The following is a 23,443-nucleotide window of genomic DNA, read 5'->3' on the forward strand; positions in this document are numbered from 1 at the left end:
GTCCACCACTCTGTTTCTTAGCCAATACCAAACAGTTTTCATGACTGATGCTTTATAATTTTAGATCGGGTAGGGCTAAGCCACCTTCTTTTGCACTTTTTTTCATTAAGCTCCTGGCAATTCTTGACTTTTTATTTCTCTATATGAATTTACTTACAATTTTTTCTAACTCATTAAAGTAATTTTTTGGAATTTTGATTGGTAGGGCACTAAACAGATAGTTTAGTTTTGGTAGAATTGTCATTTTTATTATATTAGCTCTACCTATCCACGAGCAGTTGATATTTGCCCAGTTATTTAAATCTAATGTAATTTGACGGCTAGGTAATTATTAAGTGTCTGAGGCCAGATTTGAACCCAGGTACTCCTGACTCCAGGGCCGGTGCTCTATCCACTTCACCACCTAGCCGACTTTTCTTGATCCTCTAAATGATTTATGATGTAACTATTTATATCAAATTATTCATTTGTAGTTTTATCTTGGTATATGCTGAGAGATGTTTGTTTATACCTAATGTCTGCCAGAAAATTTTCCAGCATTTGAAACAATTTTTCTTGAAGTGAATGAATTTTTATATTACTTTTATATTACTTGGGCTCTTATGCTTGACTTCTTTATTTTTTGTCTTTTTTGGTTTTTTTCCCCAATTAAAAAGCATTTAAATTAATCTCTTCCTGGGGCAGCTAGGTGGCATAGTGGATAGAGCACCGGCCCTGGAGTCAGGAGTACCTGGGTTCAAATCCAGTCTCAGACACTTAATAATTACCTACCTGTGTGGTCTTGGGCAAGCCACTTAACCCCATTTACCTTGCAAAAACCTAAAAAAAAAATTAATTTCTTCCTTTCACTGTCTTCACCTCAACTTCCCACCAAATGAGCAAATTTAAAAACAAATAAATACCTCAATACAAAACTGCATAGTTAGCAAAATGAATTTACACATTAGCACTGTCCAAAAATGTAGGTTCTCCATGGAAACAATGTAAAGACTGACAAATTGCCTTGAGGGGGGAGAAGTAAGATTAGGGGAAAAATTGTAAAACTCAAAATGAAATCTTTAATCTAGAAAAAAATGTGTATTCTCTATCTTCATTTTAACTATCTTCAGTCTGACCTTTTTGTCAGAAGATGAGCGGAATGTTTTATCTTCATTCTTCTGGATTCAAGTTTATCATGTTGATCAGAATTCTAAAGTCTTTCAAATTTGTTTTTCTTGGTAATGTTATCATTGTACAAATATTTCTCCTAGTTTTGATCATTTTGCTCTGAATTAAGTTTATAGTCTTCCCAGTTTTCTCTGAAACTGTTCCCTTAATTTTTATGGCAGAATGACATTTTATCACTTTATTATAAACCACAGTAATATTTACATCACAATTTTATTTACTAATTAAGAGGATAGCCTTAGTATCCAAATTTTTCCTAATCTGAAAAGAGTGGCTAGAAATATTTTTCTACATACATATCCTTTTTTCTCTTTGATTTCTTTTGGAGTTTAGGTCTAGTAGTGGTATATCTGGGTCAAAGAGTATACATGATCTGATAACCTTCCACGTTGCTTTTTAGAATGGCTGACCCAATTCACACTTCTACCAAATAGTGCATTGATTGAGAAGGGAGTAAATATTTATTAAGCACCTACTATGTGCCAGTAACTGTACGCAGCACTTTACAAATATTACCTAATTTATTCAAGTTTTTTTTAAAAAAATAAGTTGTACTAATTATTCTCCTGATCTGCTCATTTTATTTTGCACTAGTTCATTTAGGTCTTGCCATATTTCTCTGAAATTGACTATTTTACAATTTACTGTATATCATTCCACTTCATTCATAAGCTGTATGAATATAACAACCCTGGGAAGGTACTATTATTACCCTTATTTTGCAGTTAAGGGAATCGTGGCAGACAGATTAAATGACACACTGTGCCAGTAAGTGTCTGAGGGTTAAATTTGAATCAGGACTTCCTTTTTGGGGGGAGGGAGGGAATTTTTGCAAGGCAATGAGATTAAGTGACTTGTCCTAGGTCACACAGTTAAGTATTAAATGTCTGAGGTCAAATTTGAACTCAGATCCTTCTGACTCCAGGGTCGATGCTCTATCCTAGCTGCCCCAAATCAGGGCTTCCTGATCTCAGGCCAGACATGCTATTCACTGTGCCACCTTGTTACCTACTAGATTTCAGGTTTTCTCATACTTGGAAGAGCATTACTCATTTCCTCCTTTCTTGATTTAGGAAAAGGTACAGATGGCTGGAGAAATAGTAGTGACAGAAGCCAAGAAATAAGGCAACTATAAGAAAACTTAAGTGCTATTCCCTTGAAGACATTGTTATTATTGTGGTATATATGAATGTGATCAACTATTATTTTGTCAAAATTGGAGGTTATGTTGATCACTGATCCTGCACCTAGTACCATGAAGCATTTGGTCATGAAAGCTTTATGTATTTGGACTGCCTTTTGCCTTGTCTCAAAAGTATAGTGCTGGGAAAATAGGTGCTTAATACCTGTTGCCTGAAAAGACCTTACAGTTAACAAGAACCTATATACTGAAGATGTCACTAGGAAATGTGAAGTGTTTTCTGTATGCAAAGAAAGCTACAATTGACTTGTTGCCCATTTAGAGATTTTTGAATTTTGTCTATTTTTGGCTTCCTAATTTAAAACAATGATGAATATAAATCTTATATTAGTAAGATGTTGGGTGGGTGCCCATTTTAATATGTGTATCCATATGGATTTCTAAACATAACTTGCTGGAAATTACTCAGTTACAATCTTCAGGTTTCACTATCTCCGAAGAGATGAAAGATGGAATGGGTGAGTAGAAGGGTAATTCAAGTAGTTCTTTCTCTAATCTCCAAGGAGAAAGAGATGAATTAGATTTATGGTTAACTGCCCCACTAAATTGGTGTGAGGCATAATAGGTTCAATAGAAAAACCACTTAATTGCTCTGATCACTAATCCTCAATTTTTCACTTGTCAGTCACTTCCCACAGTGGAAGCTTCTACAAAACCTTTTATAGTTCCCCTAAAATATTAAGAAATAGTATTTTTCTTTGCTAATCCTTATCCAGACTTCCCTGTGTGAAGGTGAATTAGGCCAAGGACAAAGTCTTCATAAGAAAATGATTAAGGATGAAAGCCAATGTTTTAACAAAGAGCAACTGTTGTTAACATCATTACCTCTCCCATTTAAGAATTGCCAGGTATATTTTTTGTTTTTGTTTATCCCTAAAGTGAAGATTAAGATATTTATCAAAGGGAAGAGGAAAAAAAGAATGGAGAAAAAGAAAAAAGGAAGATAACAAGGTATCAAAAGCAAGGATGTCTCAAGGACATAAGGCTGGTATTATGAAATCTAGCCAACTTTACCACCTCAGAAATCTATAAAAACTTTCTTGACTGAAAAGGTACAGATGGCTGAAAAAAAGACATAGTAGTGACAGAAGCCAAGAAGTAAGGCAACTATATCAAAACTGACTCAAGTGCTATTCCCTTGAAAGCATTGCTATTATGGTATATATGAATGTGATAGAATATTATTTTGGCAAAAATGGATCCTGCAACTATATCAGAATGAAGTCCCAGTCAGCAGGGCAATTTTATGTCACCTGTGAGTTTACTTACATGCTTTAGTAAACAAAGCTCTCACTAAAATGGGAAATCAAAATATATTGTCTATTGCAACAATAAAAACTTAAAAAGTTAAAGTTGGACAGCTCTGCCTTATGTTTTAACTGTATACTGATGAATATATTAAAGCATATTAAAAACATTTCTTGGATTGGGTCCTTCTGTCAGTCGCAGAAGTACATGCATACGATTTTACCAAGAATTACAGCACAGGGGTGACTAGGTGGCACAGTGGATAAAGCACTGGCCCTGGAGTCAGGAGGACCTGAGTTCAAATCCAGTCTCAGACACTTAATAATTACCTAGCTGTGTGGCCCTGGGCAAGCCACTTAACCCCATTGCCTAGCAAAAAAAAAAAAAACCCTAAAAAAAAATGATAGCACAGACTTCCCACACTACCTGCTAATGTTTGAGTATGACATTTGCCTACTAATTGTAAAGTTATCCTCTTGGGAGGGTAGAGATAATAGACATTCACGAACAGCATATTTCTTTAGGTTGAAAACTAAAATTTCAGTTAAAAATATTGAAAGAAATAAATCATACAGCATATTGCCCAAGTTTGTTAAGACTGTACAAAGTGAATTTTTCCTTAGAAATTCCAGGGGTCAATTGGTATAAGTGGTTGTATTGGAATACAATTATGCCATGGCAAATAAGCAGGATGCTAAAAAAAACAAAAACAGAGACTTACATGAGCTGATGCAAAGTGAAACGTTTTGTGTACTAAGTAACAGTAATATTGTAAGATGATCTACTGTGAAATGACTTAACACTACCCTCTGCAATATAATCATCCAGGACACTCTAGGATTAATGATGAAAAATGTCTTTCAACACCAGAGAAAGAGCCAATGGTGAGATTAAAGCATATTTTTTAAACTGCTTTTTTTTGAGGTCTTTTAAAATCTATTTTCTTCACAACATGAGTATCATGGGAATGTTTTGCTTGACTACACATGTATAATCTATATCAAATTGCTAGCTTCCTTAATGGGAATAGAATAGGGAGGATTTGAGACTCAACAGTTTTAAAAACAAATGCTAAAATTGTTTTTACTTGTAACTGAAGAAAAATATTAAATTTTAAAAAAAATCAGTGTACAGGCAAATGTACACATTTGCAGATTAATGGACAGCTATATCTAATTGTGAAGATCAGGAGATTAAGGGGCCCTACAAAGCAAATTCATTACAACCACATATTGCTAGTGGGTAACTTAGTTGGACTTCATGAAGAACAGTGACACTAACATTTAAAAGCAGCAGCCTCAGTTATTCCAATAGCTCACAAAGACATTTCAGTTGAATCTGCATACCACATTCCAACAATGAATACAAATAGATAATGGGAAAGGATGTCTTTTTTGCCTAGTACTTCAAGCTTTAAACTCCTGGGGTATGAATACATCTGAGTGCAATAACATTGCTAGCCAGAATGGACTCTACAGGTTTAGTCCAAAATGGGGACAGATAAACCAGCAGGTTGAGTGCCTGCATGCCTATGTTCATTAATACATATGTAAATTACTGACAATGCATGTTTTATGGGTTTATTTGTATACATGATATGTGCCCAAGAGGTCAAAGTGAGTTGAGGACCTTCAAGGATTACAAACTTGATTATATACTTGAACTTAATAGGAAAATTAAAGTTTGGGGGGTGGGGATGAATTTTAGTTTTTGGATTTGGAGCTGTGTTAAAGATCTTTGGGGTATCCAGGTCAAGATGTCCAAGAGGCTGTTTGGATTCAAGACAGGCAATCAGAAGACACTAGAAGATAAATATGAGAATCATCTGTATTGAGACAATTAAATCCATGAGTTGATGAGATCACCAGACTAAATAGCTAAAGAAGGTCTAGGACAGAGCCTTGGCTGACATACAGGATCATCAGGCATGACTTGGATGAAGTTCAAACAAAGGAGAGTGGGAAGCAGTCAAGAACAGTGTACAGAAACTAGAAGAGGTGAGATACAGGAAAAGAGGGTGACAGTCAAAATTAGAGATGTCCATGCAGATTGAGAGGCCATTAAAATTTAACAATTAAGAGATCAATGGTAACCATGGAAAGCAATTCCAGTCAAATGAAGCCAGATTCTTGAGTTCAGAACTGAGAAGTGAGGACATGAACTATATACATGCAAGGAATTTAGCCATGAAAGGAAGGAGAAATGGAATGATAGATAACAAGAGTCATATCAAGCAAGAGAAACAGAGATTGTTTGCAGGCTGTAGGGATAGAGAGAATGAAGAATAGTGAGAGTGGTGATAAAAGGATACTCTGCTGAAAAAGATGAGACAGAGGGAATGAAGGGTATCTATGTACAGGTTTTTATCTCACCAAAGATTAAGCCTGTTTCTAACATCTAAGTAGTGGAGGAAATGACATGAGTAATGTGAGATTAAGAGAGAATAATATAGTTAACACATATGTAGTGCTTTGTTATGAAAGAATCATTCTGTGAATTTTGAATTATGCAAATAAGATGTTTAAAACATCCATACCCTTTGATCCAGAGATTCCAACAGGAATGAGATGAGGAAGTAACCAAATTGGAAACAAAGTTAAATGTCAACTGATTCAGGATTGACTAAATGTAGTACATGAATTAAACAGATTACTATGCAGAAAGAAATGAATTGATAAATAGCAATCCCCATTTGTATCTTTAAATTTTTTTAAATGTGAATTTAATTTAAAAATGGATACTTTATAAATATATACATATATATCAAAAAATATTTTTTTGCAAAATAAGCAGCTTTTTAAAAGGGCATGTCAATGGATCCAAATTACAAAACTGGTTTCAAGTCTACTATGTTTTTTTGGTGTTCATCTCTTCAATCCACAAGAACTTTTCTGCTTATGTTCTGCTAAGTCTGGTTTTCAGACCCCAATAAAACATTGTCTTCTGATTTTATTAAATACTGTACTAGTTATTTACACACAGTATACTGTAACAAAAATAAAATTCAACAAACACAAATTTGTCTCAGAAGAAAGTTAGGAAACAGATCAATCCTATAAAAGTAGACAGCACAGAGGTGTATACATTCTACTCTAATCAAGAGTAAAACTATTCCATTTTAACTTGCTTTTGTTCTTTATAGTTCTTTATACTTGCTTCAAATTTATTAAGCACATGTTGACAGACATCCATGAGCTCACTGAGGCCTTGTCGAAAGGGTTCAACAGCTGGAAGACCCCCTTTAGTCTGAATTCGGAAATTTATTTTGCTTTCTGAAGGGTGAGTGATACTGTACCCACAGAACTCCACTTCTGGGTTCTTCATGATCATGTAACGTAGAGAGTTTCCTAGTGTATGGTCTTCATCATACAACACAAATGTGACACAGTTTCCATCTGTTCCAGCTGCCTGGACCATTTCCAACACAGGTTTCCTCTCCCCTTCTTCCACCATATTGATCTTCTTTAATGAATGCTTCCTTTTGTATTTCAGTTCATTTCAAAGATAATGATTTGGCTCACTGGTCTACTTCCAACTGCATATAAAACAAAAAATGTAAATGTTAAAATAAATCACTGTTCCTTAACTAAAATATATATCCTCCCCTTTCAAACCCCAAATATAATAGCTAGCATTTATATAGAACTTTAAATTTTGCAAAGTTCTACAAATATTAATTTCCTCAAAAAAAAATCAAAAAACCCCAAATCTGCTTATTATTCCCATTTTTAAATGAGGAAAGTGGGGCTGAGAGGTTAAGTGACTTGTATGGGGTCTTGTAACTAGTAACTAAGTATTGTGAGATATAAACTCATGTCTGACTCAAAACCCATCAAATTTATTAGCACCAAATACTTGTCCTCTAATACTTCATCTTACTATCCATTTGCTAGCAAATGCTTTTCTCAGTTTCTGGAGAATTAGGGAAGCAATAAAGTAGGATGGAATATAACAGTTTTAGAGACATAAGACTATAAGACATAGAGTTCAACCACTGGTTCAATCACTTATTAGCTATGTGACCTTGGAGAAGTTATTTACTTAATCTCAATAAAAACTTAGTTCCTTCATTTGCAAAATGGGGATAAGATGTTTGGAACTAAGATCTCTTAATTACTGCCTGATATAAGTGCTGGTTCAAATAAAGACTAAGTGTAAAAAGTTTCAAGAACAATTCTGGCTCCAAAGCTAAGTTTAGGAAGTGTAGAGATAAGATAAAGGAATATAAATCAGTACTGTGTAAGTGGTGATATTTATGCATTCTAAAAACTTTTTATCAGCTTATTTGACCCTTGAGGACTTTTGCTGCATTATGATACAAGCAAGAGGTAGAATTATCCTGTTTCCTTTAGAAATCTAGGTGTAGGGGCGGCTAGGTGGTGTAGTGGATAAAGCACCGGCCCTGGAGTCAGGAGTACCTGGGTTCAAATCTGGTCTCAGACACTTAATAATTACCTAGCTGTGTGGCCTTGGGCAAGCCACTTAGCCCCATTTGCCTTGCAAAAAAAAAAAAAATAAATCTTGGTGTAAACTTCGACCTTTCTGGTCAAAATCACATCCTTCTGCAACTGCACTAAAGGGACAATTATCTTAGAAACAAGATTATTTCAACAATCCTATGCTTGCTGTCTTAAAACTGAAAAAAAAACTTATGTCCAATTCTCTCATTTTACTGATGAGGAAACTGAGGCCCAAAGATATTACATCATAGGTAGTTCTCACTATATAAATGGGTCATTCTGTAGACCGCGATACAAAGTTAAGTTTTACCTACAGATGTAGGGAAGGGAGCGAGGAAAGAAGGAAAAGGATTTGCACCCATGATGGGACACATGGTTCAGGGACATAATGGGGGCCAGGGACAGAGAAGCAAGAACAGGAAGAGGAACATATGGGGGGTTGAAATTAACTAAGACTGGACTGAACAGAACCAAGAGACAGAACATGAAGACAGACGTGCAGGGGCTGAGAGCAGATGGGAGAGGATGGGTGATGTGTGGTACACAAGCACAGAAAGGACAAAACATGTGGGGGGGAAGGGAAAGAAGATGGGGGAAGGACAGATAGATTAAGCAAGTTCCCCTCTTGGGATGCCAAGTTCTGGATCTGGCAGCAGTGGTCTCTCTATATTTCCATTCTGCTTTCACCTGGAAGTTTTTTTGGGGAGGGATAGTGGTAGATGGGAGGCTGCTGAGCAGAGGAACAGGAACGAAGAGTGAGTAAAGTTAACATAGATGGTTTTTGGAATTCAGATTTCTTACAGAACCTTTACATAAACAAATTTACCTAATGTAAATTTACATAAAGCAAAAATGAACTATTCTTATCCAATGTCACATGAAAATTAAAGGTCAAAAGAAGGATTTAGACTCAGGTCCTCCTACATTAGGTCTAACATCTATCTACTGTGTCACATGACTATTTGACCTTCTGCTGCAATGCCACACATGCACACACAATTTAAAAAACACAGAACAATGGGCAGTTCCTTTATAAAAACTATTTATGGAGATAAGAATTGTACAAGTGAGTCTTTACTGAAAATCTGATTTGAACCCAGGTAGTACTCCTGACTCCAGGGCCGGTGCTTTATCCACTGCACCACCTAGCCGCCCCTACTGAAAATCTTTTAGCAAGATTAGATCACCTGACAAATATGTGGCCAAAGGGATTCTTGTTTAAGTAAGGCTTAGACTAATAACTATGGTAGTTCAATAACTGACAAACATGTATATATTAATTCTTGTTATTAAGTGTTTTGCTACTCACCTGGGGCTCACCTTGCAAAACAATATCAGGAAAATATTTCTGTAGGTAAAAACAAAGAAAACTATAATTTACTTCATCTCTTGTCCCACATATTAGGATCTTTAAATCAAGTACAATATTCATGAAAAGTTAGATCAGCCCTTTTATCCAAAGGAAGCAAGAATGACACAGAAATTATACAAACTTGAACATCTAATGGATATTCATAAATACAGTCCTTGACAAGGAGGCATTCTACCAACCTGAAGTTGTCCTCATCTGATCACTTTTGAGACTGACACATGTGGAACACTGCACTTTTCAAAACCACTGTTAGTTAGCTAGTGTTTTGTCCAAGTCTGGGAGTTAATATGTGCAGCTTATTTTTCTAGAATTCAGTGGCCGGCAGAAAAGCAGATTTTCCAATCTTCTTATACTGTTATTTTACATGTCCAAGTGATTAGAATCTTATTTAATAAGTTACATTTAATTTTAAGGGAGTTATCAGTTCCTTGATAGCCAGATCTGTATATTTCAGACTTTTTGCTCTTAGATGAGTCAGAAAAAATAAGACTTTAAAATCATATAATTTCTAATGTAAAATCTTTTTTTCACAGTTGTTCCACTTGTTCTGTGCTGATCTGAATGTAATGAAATATTACTGCATAAATAAGACTCTTGACAGTGATTTAAAGAATCTTCAAAGTATCTCTAATGAAAAAGATTCTACAACACATATGTGCCAATAGATAATCTTTTTTCAACAACTAGGCTGTAAAATAAACATTTTCCTAAGATTTTCATCAGTCTTGGAAATCTATGCAGTATTGCAACAATAATATTTTCATCCATAGATAAAACTGTATACCAAATATGGAAGCACCAGCAAGTCTCAATAGTACCCATAATAATGAAAGAAATTGGTTTAACTACCACACTGGAAAAACAAAGCCCCCAGTCAGTCTGCGCACAAGTGTGTGTGTGTGTGTGTGTGTCATCTTAGGCAATAACTGGGTCTAGATTTGAATAGTAGATTCTGATAGTTTGGAAGCTGTAAACTGCTTTCAATCTCAGAATTATTCACTGCCTCATAAGCTCATTTCTTTAATAGTAGAATCGCCCTGGTTGGAAATAATGGTACACCATGACTTTTGAAAGAATGAAAATTACAAGTGACCCAATGGCAATGCAAAGATGTAGTGGATGAAAGCAAATCTCAGTGGTAAGATGACTTGAAAATGTAGACAGGAAATACCACCTAAAGATCGAAAACTACAATAGTGTTCTACGCTGAAAATGCAATTATTATAAGACAATGAGGACTGTAGTTGATAAAACATTGGTCTTATGTGTCAGAAAGACTAGGTCTAAAGTTCTGTCTCTGACATCTGCTATGTGACCATGGTCACAAGGCACATGAACTCTCAGTGCCCCAGATAAGTTACAGGTAAGTTGCAACAGTAGAGGTATATAAATGGAGAATAACATATACAAATTATAGCACAGTTCCAGATTCTCTCCCTCAAATTCAAATATTACTTCCTTGCAATGAGTTCCATTTTAATTAGAACTTCTTCACCAAAGCAATGAAAACTAAAGGATGATGTTTCCTTTGACTTTGTTAAATGATGTCATATTTTTTTCTAATTTAGTTGAACTCAAAGCATTATATGCAAACTACAAGAAAACTTTTAAGCACATTTCTTTTTGAAAAGTTTTGTTAAATTATACTTATCTTATATGAACTAAAATTTAATAATTACAAATACAAACTACAATCAAGGTAATTAAAAGCTACTTATAGCTTTTAAAAAATATCAATGTATAAGGCTCTGTGTAGGCTGTCACACTACAGGAAAATAACTGCTCCAGATAAACAACTTATACTATTAGCATTTGAAATTTTTTTATTGAGTAATTATATTCTTCTAGTCTTTTATTCTGTGTTTTGTAGTGGTTCAATCTTTTAAAAGTTTTGCATATTTCTATTTCAATGCTAACTGGTTTAATTAGATCAGCAGTTGTTTGCCAAATTTTTTAATTTCTAGGATGATTCAAAAGTTTAAGATAACATGGCAGAATATTTGAAATCATGTCTGTTGTGGTATGCTTAGAATGTATGATTGTCTTGAAGTTAATTCCTTAACTTATTGTCTAAGAATTGGAATAAACAAAATAGTTTTGACACTTTGAACACAAAAATTTAAAATCATGATGAAATGCAATGTGTGGCTCATAATACAGAGGACATCTTCTGGTTAGTTAATCTGTAAAGAGATTTATTATTTAGTAAGCCACATAATTTTATCTCATCATTAAAGCCATTTATAAAAATCATCCTCTCAGTGACCATAACTTCCATACCTTCTGGCCTGGCGATCCCACCGCTAAAACACTAAAGAAGTAAAAAAATGGAAAGAAATGTTCAATACATAACAAAATATTTATGGTCTCTTGTAATATCAAACAAAAAAAACAAATAAAAGTTTTATTCAACAAATGGGGAATGGCTCATCAAACTGTGATATAAAAATGCACTGAACTGACTGTAATACTTGGGGAATGTGAGTAATACAAGGATACAAAGGGAAAACAGCAACAACAACCAAAAGTTGAAATTAAACTCTGTATATAAAATAATCAAGTCTAGCTCCAAAGATATGAAATACTGAATACATGACTGATAATTATTTTTTTTAACTAACTGCTTTTTAAGCCTCTTATTCTATATCTTAAGGGACAGTTCTTTTGTTGAGAGAGATGAAGTGGTAATTGAAGCTAGCAAAATCAAAAGATCAAAAAAAAGATGCTTTCTAGTTTGAATTCAACTTAATCAAATGACATTGTTGAAATTCCTAACTTTTATGATAGCTAGAGGATGGTAAATCCTGTCTTCAAGCTGCAAATGTCTTATGGTATTATGGTATTTCCTGCAGGTAACGCTTCGTTTGTAGTTTTTAATTTCTTCTATAACCTTTTCTCCTTTTATGAGGCAATTCAATGAAAAATTATAATTATTAAATTTTGCCACTTCCTTATAGAAATCAAGGTTATATCAGTCATATCAGGAAAAATGATATACTAAGACAATAAAAATGAGTTTTTAAAAAACATGGTTCAACTACTATTCAGTGAACATATACCATGTAAATAGTAGAACTATCCTAAATTCTATGAGGAAAATCAAAGAGAAGACAAAGTACTTGCCCAAATTAGCGACAATCTGAAAGCAAAGATAAAATAAATGCCAACTATATTTTAGAAGAATCCTAGGAACCCACATTTACTATAGGTATTATACAAGAGTATAGAAATATCACCAGAATACTAGCTAACCTCCTTTAACTATTCTGCTTTTATATTTCAGTAACTTACTCAATCTCTGACCATTTATTTCAATCCAACTTTTAAGATCTTGTTCAAGCTACCTGTTGTTAAGGAAATATGAGATTTAAAGTACAGTATCCAAAGCTTTCCATTTAAATGAAATTAAATGCTGCTACTAGTGATGTGACTCTGGGTCAATCACTTCTCTTTCAGTCTAGTGTCCTCATTTGCAAAATGAGTATTTTGAATAGCACCAACCTCAGGATTGTTGAGGGCTCAATTGAGATAAAGTTAAGTACAGGGAGATTTGCAAACTTTAATGTGATATATAAATGTTAGTAATTATTATCATTTCTACCTGTGTATCCCGGGCAACTTAAACCTTAAGCTCCATGGGCCTCATTCTATGTATAAATTAAGGGGACTATCCTAAGCCTACAAGGTTCCTTTCAGTTCCCCATCTATGACCGTATGTCTGTCGATCTTAGTCATTCTTTGATTTTCAAATAGCACTTTGTATAAAGTGAGTTGTACGTGGGCATTTTATTAGTATTAAATGGAAATGTATGGTGAAATTATTCTTCTATTACATTATGTGGTTTTTCTTTCAAGACAAGTATTGTTTGCAGTATTATACATGATCATCAAACTGCTGCTAGAATGCTCACACCTGTTACTGCAAAATTAAAATCCCATTTTTCCTGGGAATTTACTCTAGGTCAGAATCAGGCTGACTGGTACAGGGTTGAACCCAGGTTTCTGAAATTCAACCACACAGTAGCCTTTTTTCCAGACCATGTACTAGCATTGGGTCCAAGATTGTTACACCAGTCCCCAAAACAAATGGGGTTGGTTCCACACTTGAAATGAGAAAGAGAGAGAGAGAGAGAGAGAGAGAGAACTAATGCTGATTTGAGAAACAGTTTTATTAGATTCTCACATATCTCTTTACTCCCATCCCTCAAGTTGAGATTAAAATAGGGAAGATGGTCTGATTTCAAAGTCCCTTCCTCTATTTAAAAGGTGGTAAAGACGATAGAGATTAGTCCTGGTGTTAGGAGGACCTGAGTTCAAATATGACCTCAGACACTTGACATTTACTAGCTGCATAAACTTGGACAAGTCACCTAACTCTGCTTCAAATCTAGGGCCATCTCTGGTTGTTCTAATTCATATCTGATCACTGGATCCAGATGGCTCTGGAGGAGAAAGTGAGCACAGCATCCTTGCTCAAATTCAATTCATATGATTGTCTTGGTATCACCTCCCTAATGACATGGTCTTCTTTGAGAAAGGACAAATATCATCATACAGACTCCAAGGATTTAGAGGAAAGTCCTTGGAGTCCCATCAATAGTCCAGCTACCCTCCTTTTAAAAATCAGGAAAACGAAGGGTGGCTAGGTGGTGTGGTGGATACAGCACTGGCCTTGGAGTCAGGAGTACCTGAGTTCAAATCTGGTCTTAAGACACTTAATTACCTAGCTGTGTGGCCTTGGGCAAGTCACTTAACCCCATTGCCTTGCAAAAAAAAAAAAAAAGAAATGAGGAAAATGAGACAAATTTTGGATGACTTAAAGCCATACCAATGGCATAAATAGCAGAATGGTAATAGAAAATCTAGATGCTCTTAACTTCAGAGTTCTTTACACTATATACTTTTCAGTCTTAATTTCCACACTGGTAGACTGGAGTAACAGCTCACATTAATTTACCATTCATATTCTTCTCAAGAGTCTTGCAAATTAGGTGATGCAAGTTGTATGGCTATTACATGTAGAGTCACTTATCAGTGTGGTATTAGGTATTTTAGGCAGAGCCTAAAATGGAAGTTAAGACCCAAGTTCAAACCCTGTATCAGACACTTCCTAATTGTGTGACCCTGGGTAAGTTTATTAGCCTCAGTTTCCTCACCCACAATATAACAATAGCATCTACTTCCCAAGATGAGTGGACTCAATGAGATATAAGTGTTAAGTAATTGCTAACTAGTGTTAGTAGAGCTGGAGACCATCTAATTAGAGGTTGGTTCTTAATTTTTTTTATCATGGGACCATCTGGCAGGCTGGCTAACATAGATTCCTTCCTGGAATAATATTTTTAAACACACAGCCTAAAAATCTTTGATAAAATAAATAAAAATAGGAAAAAAAATAACGTATTTTAGTGCATTAAGAAAACCTAGCAAAACTGTCCAAAAAACCCCAGTAACTTCTGAGGGAGTCTCTTATTTAGCTCCTCAAGTCCTCTGTACATCAAAAAGTCTTTGCTAGTTCCCATTTTCCTTATTTCATCCACCAGACCATGAATTCCATTGACTTAGCTTTTCAGCTTGTAGACTTGAAGAAGGAATATGCCTACAGACTGCAACACGTGTGTACACGAAGAAACTAACTTTGGGGGGAAAACAGTTTCATTCAAGTAACCAGAAACACCAAAATATTTTGAAGTAAATGGTTTGTATTAAAAAAAACGGGGGGGGGGGGCTGGCACCGGCCCTGGAGTCAGGAAGACCTGAGTCCAATTTCGGCCTCAGACACTTCATAATGACCTAGCTGTGTGGCCTTGGGCAGGCCACTTAACCCCACTGCCTTGCCAAAGCCTAATAAAAAATAATAAAAGAGAAACACACTATATTGGAATTAAAATGCAATTTCTCCCTTGCAAGTTGCTAAAATCCACCCTCGGAGCCCATGAGGTCACAGGAGAGTCGGCGTCCCCACGGCCTGAAGTCTCTGGATCCTTATTTTGGACTCAAACAGCCAAGTTTCCAGCAGAAACATCAAGGACTCCGCGAGTGGGCACTCCCTACGGATTGCTGGGGGGGGGGGCGATCCTAGATGTCCCAAACGGCGCGGCTGCGCTGCCCTCCCCGCCCCCACGCTGCCCTCCCCTCCCCCACGCTGGCCTCCGCCGCGGCTCGGCTCTGGGGGCCGCATCCGCCCGGCCAGGGCGGCCGAAGGGCCCGCTGCACTCGCCACCTACCTACCGAGGAAAGACTGAGGGTTCCTCCGGGGCGAAGGGCAAACCTCGTCCCTCGGGTGCCGAGGCGCTACCTTCCAGATGGCCGGGGATAAAAGAAAGCGTGACTTCCTCCGCGGCCAAGAACGTGGGGAGCAGCCTGCAAATACAAACCGGATATCCTGTAGCAGGCGGAAGTGCCATAGAGAAGCGAAGCTAGAGCGCCGCCGCCGCCGCCGCCAACCTTGAGGCGGGTCCTCCAAGGAGGTCTTAAAGGGGCCTCGTCACCAAGCGGCCCGTACCAGAGTGTGAGGAATTAATAAAATGGTTTTTATCTCCCTCTCCCGAAGGACGTCGGGAAATGAACGGAGCTGGCGAAGGGCTCGGGCCTGTTCTCAGACGCCGGGCGGGGCAAACGTGCCCCGATTAGCAAGAAGAAGGCCTTGATCCCGGCTGGCCCTGCTGATTCTGTGACCCAGGCCTGCCCCCCCTGGACCCGAACCGGGGACCATACTTCACAAAATTAAAGTTTCGATTTGTGAGAAATTAAATAGATGCGGCCATTTTATGAAATTACTCGTTGGGGCTGAGAGGCGGCCGGATGGTGCTGTGGAAAGACCTGAGTGCGAATTCCACTCAAACACTAAACTGGGTGATTGTGGACTAAGGAATGGAGTCAGTTTCCTTTGAAAAAGAGGCAGGGGGTGGGGGAAGGGAAGTAAGATGGGGGGAATTGTAAAGCTCAAAATAAATAAAATCTTTAAGTACCAAAAAAAAAAGAAAAGAAAAGGAGGCACAGAATTGTTTTGAGGATTAAATAAGGTAATACTGGCAAAGATATGTATGTACATGTAATCTATGTGTGTGTATGTGATACAGCAATAGGTAAAATTGATATAGATTAGCTATTCAGCTAGCTATAGATATCTTTTTTTTAATAAGATAATGGGGTTAAGTGGCTGGCCCAGGACCACACAAGTAGGCAATTATTAAGTGTCTGAGGTCAGATTTGAACTCAAGTCCTTCTGACTCCAGGTCTGGTGCTCTATCCACTGTGCCATCTAGCTGACCCTAACTATATATCTCTAGAAAGACATATGTGTATGTGTCCATCTGTAGCTATCAATATAGATATACTAGCTATTATTACTATATTGTATTTCATTTCTCCAAAAGACATTAAGAGCAGGATGGGGAGTCTTAATTTTATTTAACTAAAAAAAAAATTATTTTGAATTCAAAACAACAAAAAATGTTTTTCGACAGAACCCCATAAATGATACTGTGAATGCTTATTTCATACTGCTTGGTTTTTGGGGGGGTTTGGGGGGGGTTGGCAAGGCAGTAGGGTTAAATGACTTGCCCAAGATCACACAGCTAGGTAATTATTACATCTGAATCTGAATTTGAACTCTGGTCCTCCAGACACCAGGGCTGGTACTCTATCCACTGCCACCTAGCTGCCTCGTTTTTTTTAAAGGACAACAATAAATTCCCTTTCTCCCACCCCTTACTCAAAACTGTCCTGCAACTGTGTTTCCTTCTAAATTTCCCTTTTTTTCTATGCATTTATAAAAAACTGTTACAATTGCTGACTTTTTTTGGTTGGCATCACTATTTATAACTATTCCTCCAACCCACTCCCAATTAAAAACAGAAAGAAAAAAAATACTCTTGGCTTCTCTCAAAATGTCAGGACTTTTACCATTTTTGTCCCCCACTCCCCCACTTCTCAGATGAATTTCAACTTATACTTTTCAACTTATACCTATGTGTTCACTTAACCTTTGCCTCAGTTTTCCCCAGCAGTAAAAATGGACCTAATAATAGCACAATGACTTCTCATTGTGAGGATAAAATGAGATATTTATGAAGTACTTTTCAAACCCGGAAGGGCTGAGTGGTGATGGTTATGTTTGCATACTGTTTACATATTATCTTTCCCCATTAAAATCTAAGTTCTCTGAGAACAGGGAATATGCTTTTTGGCTTTACTTTGTATCCTAAGCACTTAGCCTAGGACCTGGTGCCTAACAACTGAGTGACTGATCCTGTGATCTACAATCACCCCTTCCAGATTGCTTCTGGAAAAGCACCATGTGCAATTGAAGTATTTCCAGTAGGTGGAGGTATTGATATTTCTGATTTGTTCTTGTGTAATTTGTCTTGTAGTACTAGATAGAACTCAGAGGAATAGCATTTGGTCTCCTGTCCTTTATATCAGCCATTATAATCTTTATGACAGCTCCAAGCAGGGCCAGCCTGTAACCCTATTCCTTTCTGACTATCTTAGATTAGTTTCTTAGATTCAGTAGGATCAGTCTTACCATGTTAACTGGAGGGGGGAGGATGCTAGCACAAACAATGACATCAGAGCCAAACTGGCCAATATTTTTTAATTCCTGCCAGGCCATCTTAGCAGGAGGCTACAAAATAGTGTCTGGACACACATCTCTTACTTTGTGAGTCCCTTATAACGTGAATTATAAATTGGACTTTGAGGGGGCTATGATTATTTTTACTAGCAGTAAAATTAAAATTGAGAATCATTCAAAAAACAATGGGGGTGGGTGGCTAAGTGGTTCAGTGGATAGAACACTGGCACTGGAGTCAGGAGTACCTGAGTTCAAATCTGACCTCAGACACTTAATAATTACCTAGCTGTGTGGTTTTGGGCAAGCCACTTAATCCCATTGCATTGCAAAAACCTAAAAAAAAATGGAGGGGTTCATGATGGATGTGGGTAGACTGTAACACCACCAAAAATTATTGTTGTGGGAGGAGCCACTTATAAATACTCAAGAAATATACAACAACAAAAAAAGATGAGTTAGTCATGTGGCAAGAATGATAGATAGCTGATGGATGACTTGAATATGCCAATATTATTTTTATCATAGCAGGAAAACTCAAGGAAGGTCCCAGGCATTATGTGTGGACTGCACCCACTGTGGCAAAATTAAGAGAAATGTGATTTGCATTTTCAGAAAAGTAGATGAAGACAAATCTATAAACTAGGCCAATGAATTTGTCTAAAAACATCATTAAAGAGTTCATTGGTGAGCATATAAAAAAGGAAGCTGTGATTACAAAGAACCAGATGACTCCATCTTGCCAATAAACATATAATAACCTATGTCAAATTCCTTACCATTTTAGGAAGGGGAAGGGGAGGAAGAAGAATAAATAAATATATGATAAATATATGATGTAATGTAAATATGAATGCTAAAACTTGTCTTTACCTATAATTGGGAGGGGAACTATTACATCTAAAAAAAAAAGAAAAAGGAAGAAAATATCATGCCATACTAACTTTATTTCCTTTTTTTTGTGGAGTTACTAAGCTACTATATTAGAGAAATAGTTTGCTTTGATTTTACGTTTATTTAAGTATCTTAGTCTATTTTGTAGGAAAGATGGAGAAATGTGGATTCAGTGATAACACAATAATATGGAATTGAAAGTCATTTTGGAACAGGCGGAGCCAAGATGGCCACAAGAAGGGATCTAGTCTTAGGAGCTCTCTGATAAAACTCATAAGCTAAGGACTCTAACTAAACTTTCGAGAGACAGAACCCACAAAGGGACCCAGTGAGGCAGTTCTCCTACTGAAGGTAACCTGGAAAAGAGCAGAAAGGCTCTGCTCCCCGGGGTCGAGGGGCAGCCCGCCAGAGCGAAAGAACTTCAGCCTCTCGGAGGCAACCCCAGGGCGCTGGGAGCCGCGGCTCACAGCAGCGGGGGAGTCTCCTGAGCTGCACCCCAGGGAGCACCGGGCACAAAGTGGGGGAACAGCAGGGGACCTCTGCCAGAGCGAGCATGTGGAGCCCAGCCCTCAGGGCACACAGTGAGCAGCTTGGTCTTTGGGCAGCCCAGATCCAGGAAACAGAAGCAGGCGGAGCCTTAAGCAGGAGCCCCCAGGGCATGAGCCCATTGAGCTGAGGGAGGGGAGTGAAGAGAGATTGCCTAGCTCTGTCCTCTGCCCCTGGAACAGGACTCTGGGGCTCTGACCACATTCAGATCCTTATCACAGTCTAGGCCCCCCCCATAGAACAGCAGGCCCCCCCCCCACCTCAGCCCTGTGGCAGAGGGAGGTACTTATGGTCATTCACAGACCAGGAGGGAGGACGGAACCTCACACACTGAGACCCTTGTGGGAGTGCCCCAAAAGCTCAGGAAGCACCCCAAAACCAGGCTCAGGCTTGGAAAATGAGCAAGCAGAGAAATAAGAGGAAGACCATTGAGAAATATTTTGCTCATGAGCCCAAGAAGGATCAAAATACTCAGTCTGAAGATGAGGAGGTACAAGCTCCTGCATCTAAAGACTCCAAGAAAAACAGAAATTGGGCTCAGGCTATGACAGAGCTCAAAAAAGACTTTGAAAATCAAATGAGGGAGTTGGAAGAAAACTGGGAAAAGAAAGGAGAGAGATGCAGGAAAAACATGAAAATGAAGTCAGCAGCTTAGTCAAGGAAATCCAAAAAAATGCTGAAGAAAATAGCATGCTAAAAAACAGCTTAGGTCAAATGGATAAAACCATTCAAAAACTTTTTGAGGAGAAGAATGCTTTAAAAAGCAAAATTGGCCAGATGGAAAAAGAGATAAGAAAACTCTGAGGAGAACAAATCCTTCAGACAAAGAATAGAATTTAGGGAGACTGATGAATTTACCAGAAATCAGGAATCAATACTTCAAAACCAAAAAAATGAAAAATTAGAAGAAAATGTGAAATATCTCATTGAAAAAACAACTGATATGGAAAACAGACTTAGGAAAGATAATTTAAAAATTATTGGGATACCTGAAAGTCATGATCAGGAAAAGAGCCTTGACATCATTTTCAAAGAATTACTACAGGAAAATTGCCCTGATATTCTAGAAGCAGAGGACAAAATAGAAATGGAGAGAATCCATTGATCCCCCTGAGAAAGAGATCCCAAAAAACCAACCCTCAGGAATATTATAGCCAAGTTCCAGAACTCCCAAGTCAAAGAGAAAATATTACAAGCAGCCAGAAGTACACAGTTCAGATATCGTGGCACTGCAGTCAGGATCACACAGGACTTAGCAGCAGCTATATTGGAAGCTTGTAGGGCTTGGAATACAATATACTGGAAGGCAAGAGAGCTTAGAATGCAGCCAAGAATGAACTACCCAGCAAGGCTGAATGTCCTCTTCCAGGGAAAAAGATGGACTTTCAATGAACCAGGGGAATTTCAAATGTTCCTTTTGGAATGGCCAGAGCTGAACAGAAGGTTTGATCTTCAGATACAGGACTCAGGTGAAGTTGGAGGAGAGGGGGGAAATATGAGGGACTTAATGAGGATGAACTGTATGTATAGAAAAATGATGCTGATAATATTCATATGAACCATCTCAGTTAATAGAGCAGGTAGAGGGAGCTTTTATAGTTGAAGTACAGGAGAAAGCTGAATTCGAAGATAAAATATGGTATAAAAATGGAGTCAATAGAAAAAAAGGGAAATGGAATGGGAGAAAAAGGAGAGGGGGAATAGTCCAAGATATTTCACATAATAAGATTTTTTTTATTACAATGAGCTATTGCAATGATATGGAAGGGGGAAGGTGAGGGGGAATGAGGGAATTTGCTCTCATCAGAGGTGGCTAGGAGAGGAAACAGCAAATATACTCAATGGGGTATAGATATCTGGAGTAAGAAGGAGGGGGGGAGCAGGGGGAAGGGGGTGGGGATGTGAATAAAGGAGGAGAGGATGGACCATGGTGGGAGAATGGTCAGATATAACACATTTTCTTTTTTACTTATTGCAAGGGGCTGGGATTGGAAGGCCTGCCCAGGACCATAGGGCCAGGTGGATTTGGGGCCTAAGGGGTGGTATGGGGGCTCAGGGCTTCCTGGCCCCAGGACCAGGGATCTGTCTGCTGCGCCACTCAGCGACCCTACAGCAGAGTCAGAGTGAAAGGAGAGAGAAAATATAGTACATGGTAGTGGAGAAATACGAAAGGAGGGAATTGCGATCAGCAATGGCAGCGTTGGAAAAATATGGAAATAACTTTTGTGATGGACTTATCATAAAGAATGTGATCCAGACAGAGTTGTTGGTGTTGGAACAAAGACTGAAGCACATTTTTTGTTATTATTATTTGGGGGAGGGTGCTGGGCAGGTGGGGCTGGGTGGCCTGCCTGGGGCCACATAGCAGGGTGATCTTTGGGTGTCTGGGGCCGGATTTGGACCCAGGTGCTCCTGGCTCAAGGGCTAATGCTCTGTCTGCCACCCAGCCACCCCTACTATTATTATTTTATTTTATTTTGGGTCTTTTTTTTTTCTTCTTTTTGGTTTTTGCAGGGCAGTGGGGATCAGATGGCTTGTATGTCACACGGCTGGGTGATTGTTGGGTTTACAAGGCTGGATATAGGCTCGGGTGCTTGTGGCTCCAGGGCTGGTGCTTCGTCCATTGCGCCACCTGGCCATACCTACAATTATTACTATTATTTTTTTAATTTTAATTTTTTTCTCTCCCCTTTACTTTTTTCGCCCAAGCAAGTCTATCTATATTCATGGGGGGAGGGGTATTTTGTTTACTTGTAAACAAGAATATTTTATTAATGTAAAAAACACTTGTACAAAATGAGAATAAAAAGTAATAAAAAAAAAAGAATCAACCAACAATGAGAGAGAGACCCCAGATGTAACACAATTTTGTTGGACTGAGACCATATCAGAAGTGGATAACAACATGAAGATCTTCAGAGTTGCTATGTGGTGAGTAGAAAAGGGGGCAAGGTAACTAAGACAGGTTGAACCAATTTAGTATGACAATTGTTGCTTCAACAAGTATTTGTTGAATGCTAACTGGGTGACTTTGGACCCCTGAGCTTCAGATCATTTATTTCTAAATAATTTCTTCTGCCTTCCACAAAAGATTGAAGTGAAGGTCAAATGAAATGCTGTATGGGAAAGCATCTTGAAATAATGAAGTTGTAAAAGTAAAAATGCTAATTGTGACTGTTAGGACTGGGTTATAAGAATTTTGAGTCAGAAATAAATTTAGATGTTAGCAAGTAGAGCCAAATGTAGCTAAGAACTGGGATTCAAACCCAGGTCCTCTCACTCCAAATCTGATGATCTTTGCGTTGCATCATACCCAAAAGGATGGTGTCAGGAGAACAATAGTAAAGCCTCAGGAAGATTATCAGCTAGACAGGCATTAGACATCTGACCCAATTTCTTTAATTTTCAGATAGGAAAGAAGGCTAGAAGCCTTAAGTTAAATGACTTGCCCAGGGTCCCATTAATAGTTGGTGGGAACCATGAAATTTAGAACTAAGCCCTCTTGCTCCAGCTTTCACCTTCTCTTCACTTCATCAGCCTCTCCCCCAAGTATTGGGGATGAATTGAAGGGTAAGTATTGAAGGAATTTCAAATAGAGGAATCATTAGAATATGGCTGAAATGAGACTTCACTGTAACAAGACATATGAATAAGATCTTCTGACAAACAGAGGCCCCAGTACACTAAATTAACATCTAACAGTTAGGGATGGGTGTCATCCTCAAGTCTTAGCAAAACCATCCAAAGGGCAGAGTTTACAGGAACATGCTACTGTATTCATGTGGGCTTTAAAGTCATACCTACATTTAGGCAGCAACGAACCTCTGTTTAATAGAAAAGAAAATTAAATGTTTTGATTAAACAGAAGCATATTTCTGCTGGAAGTTTAATCTCCATTGAGGTTAACATCAATTTTATTTTTAATCATATACACTGTAATTTTGCATCATATGTTGATTTCTTTAAGGAATCCCATCTTA

At 37.7% G+C, this 23,443-nt stretch overlaps 1 protein-coding gene and 1 non-coding gene across 6 annotated transcripts; both read right to left on the reverse strand.

Moving 5' to 3' along the window:
• Nucleotides 1–414: 414 nt before the first annotated feature.
• LOC141514338 (DNA-directed RNA polymerases I and III subunit RPAC2-like) lies at nucleotides 415–15,870 on the reverse strand. 5 transcript variants are annotated; one of them, XM_074225085.1, is made up of 4 exons: nucleotides 15,680–15,834; nucleotides 11,729–11,759; nucleotides 9,386–9,424; nucleotides 415–7,151 (listed from the first exon to the last, which is right to left on the reverse strand). In XM_074225085.1, exon 4 carries the CDS (start codon nucleotides 7,067–7,069, stop codon nucleotides 6,725–6,727), a length of 345 nt encoding a protein of 114 aa, XP_074081186.1. In that variant the 5' UTR covers nucleotides 7,070–7,151; nucleotides 9,386–9,424; nucleotides 11,729–11,759; nucleotides 15,680–15,834; the 3' UTR covers nucleotides 415–6,724. The 5 variants fall into 5 exon arrangements, with proteins under 5 accessions (XP_074081186.1, XP_074081185.1, XP_074081187.1 ...); XM_074225087.1 differs by having other exon boundaries at nucleotides 7,063–7,151; nucleotides 15,680–15,870; XM_074225084.1 differs by lacking the exon at nucleotides 11,729–11,759.
• On the reverse strand, nucleotides 13,309–13,489 carry LOC141515766 (small Cajal body-specific RNA 16). Its single transcript, XR_012476511.1, has one exon.
• Nucleotides 15,871–23,443: the final 7,573 nt, after the last annotated feature.

The sequence above is a fragment of the Macrotis lagotis genome, chromosome 2 (assembly GCF_037893015.1).
Source record: "Macrotis lagotis isolate mMagLag1 chromosome 2, bilby.v1.9.chrom.fasta, whole genome shotgun sequence".
NCBI lineage: Eukaryota > Metazoa > Chordata > Mammalia > Peramelemorphia > Peramelidae > Macrotis > Macrotis lagotis.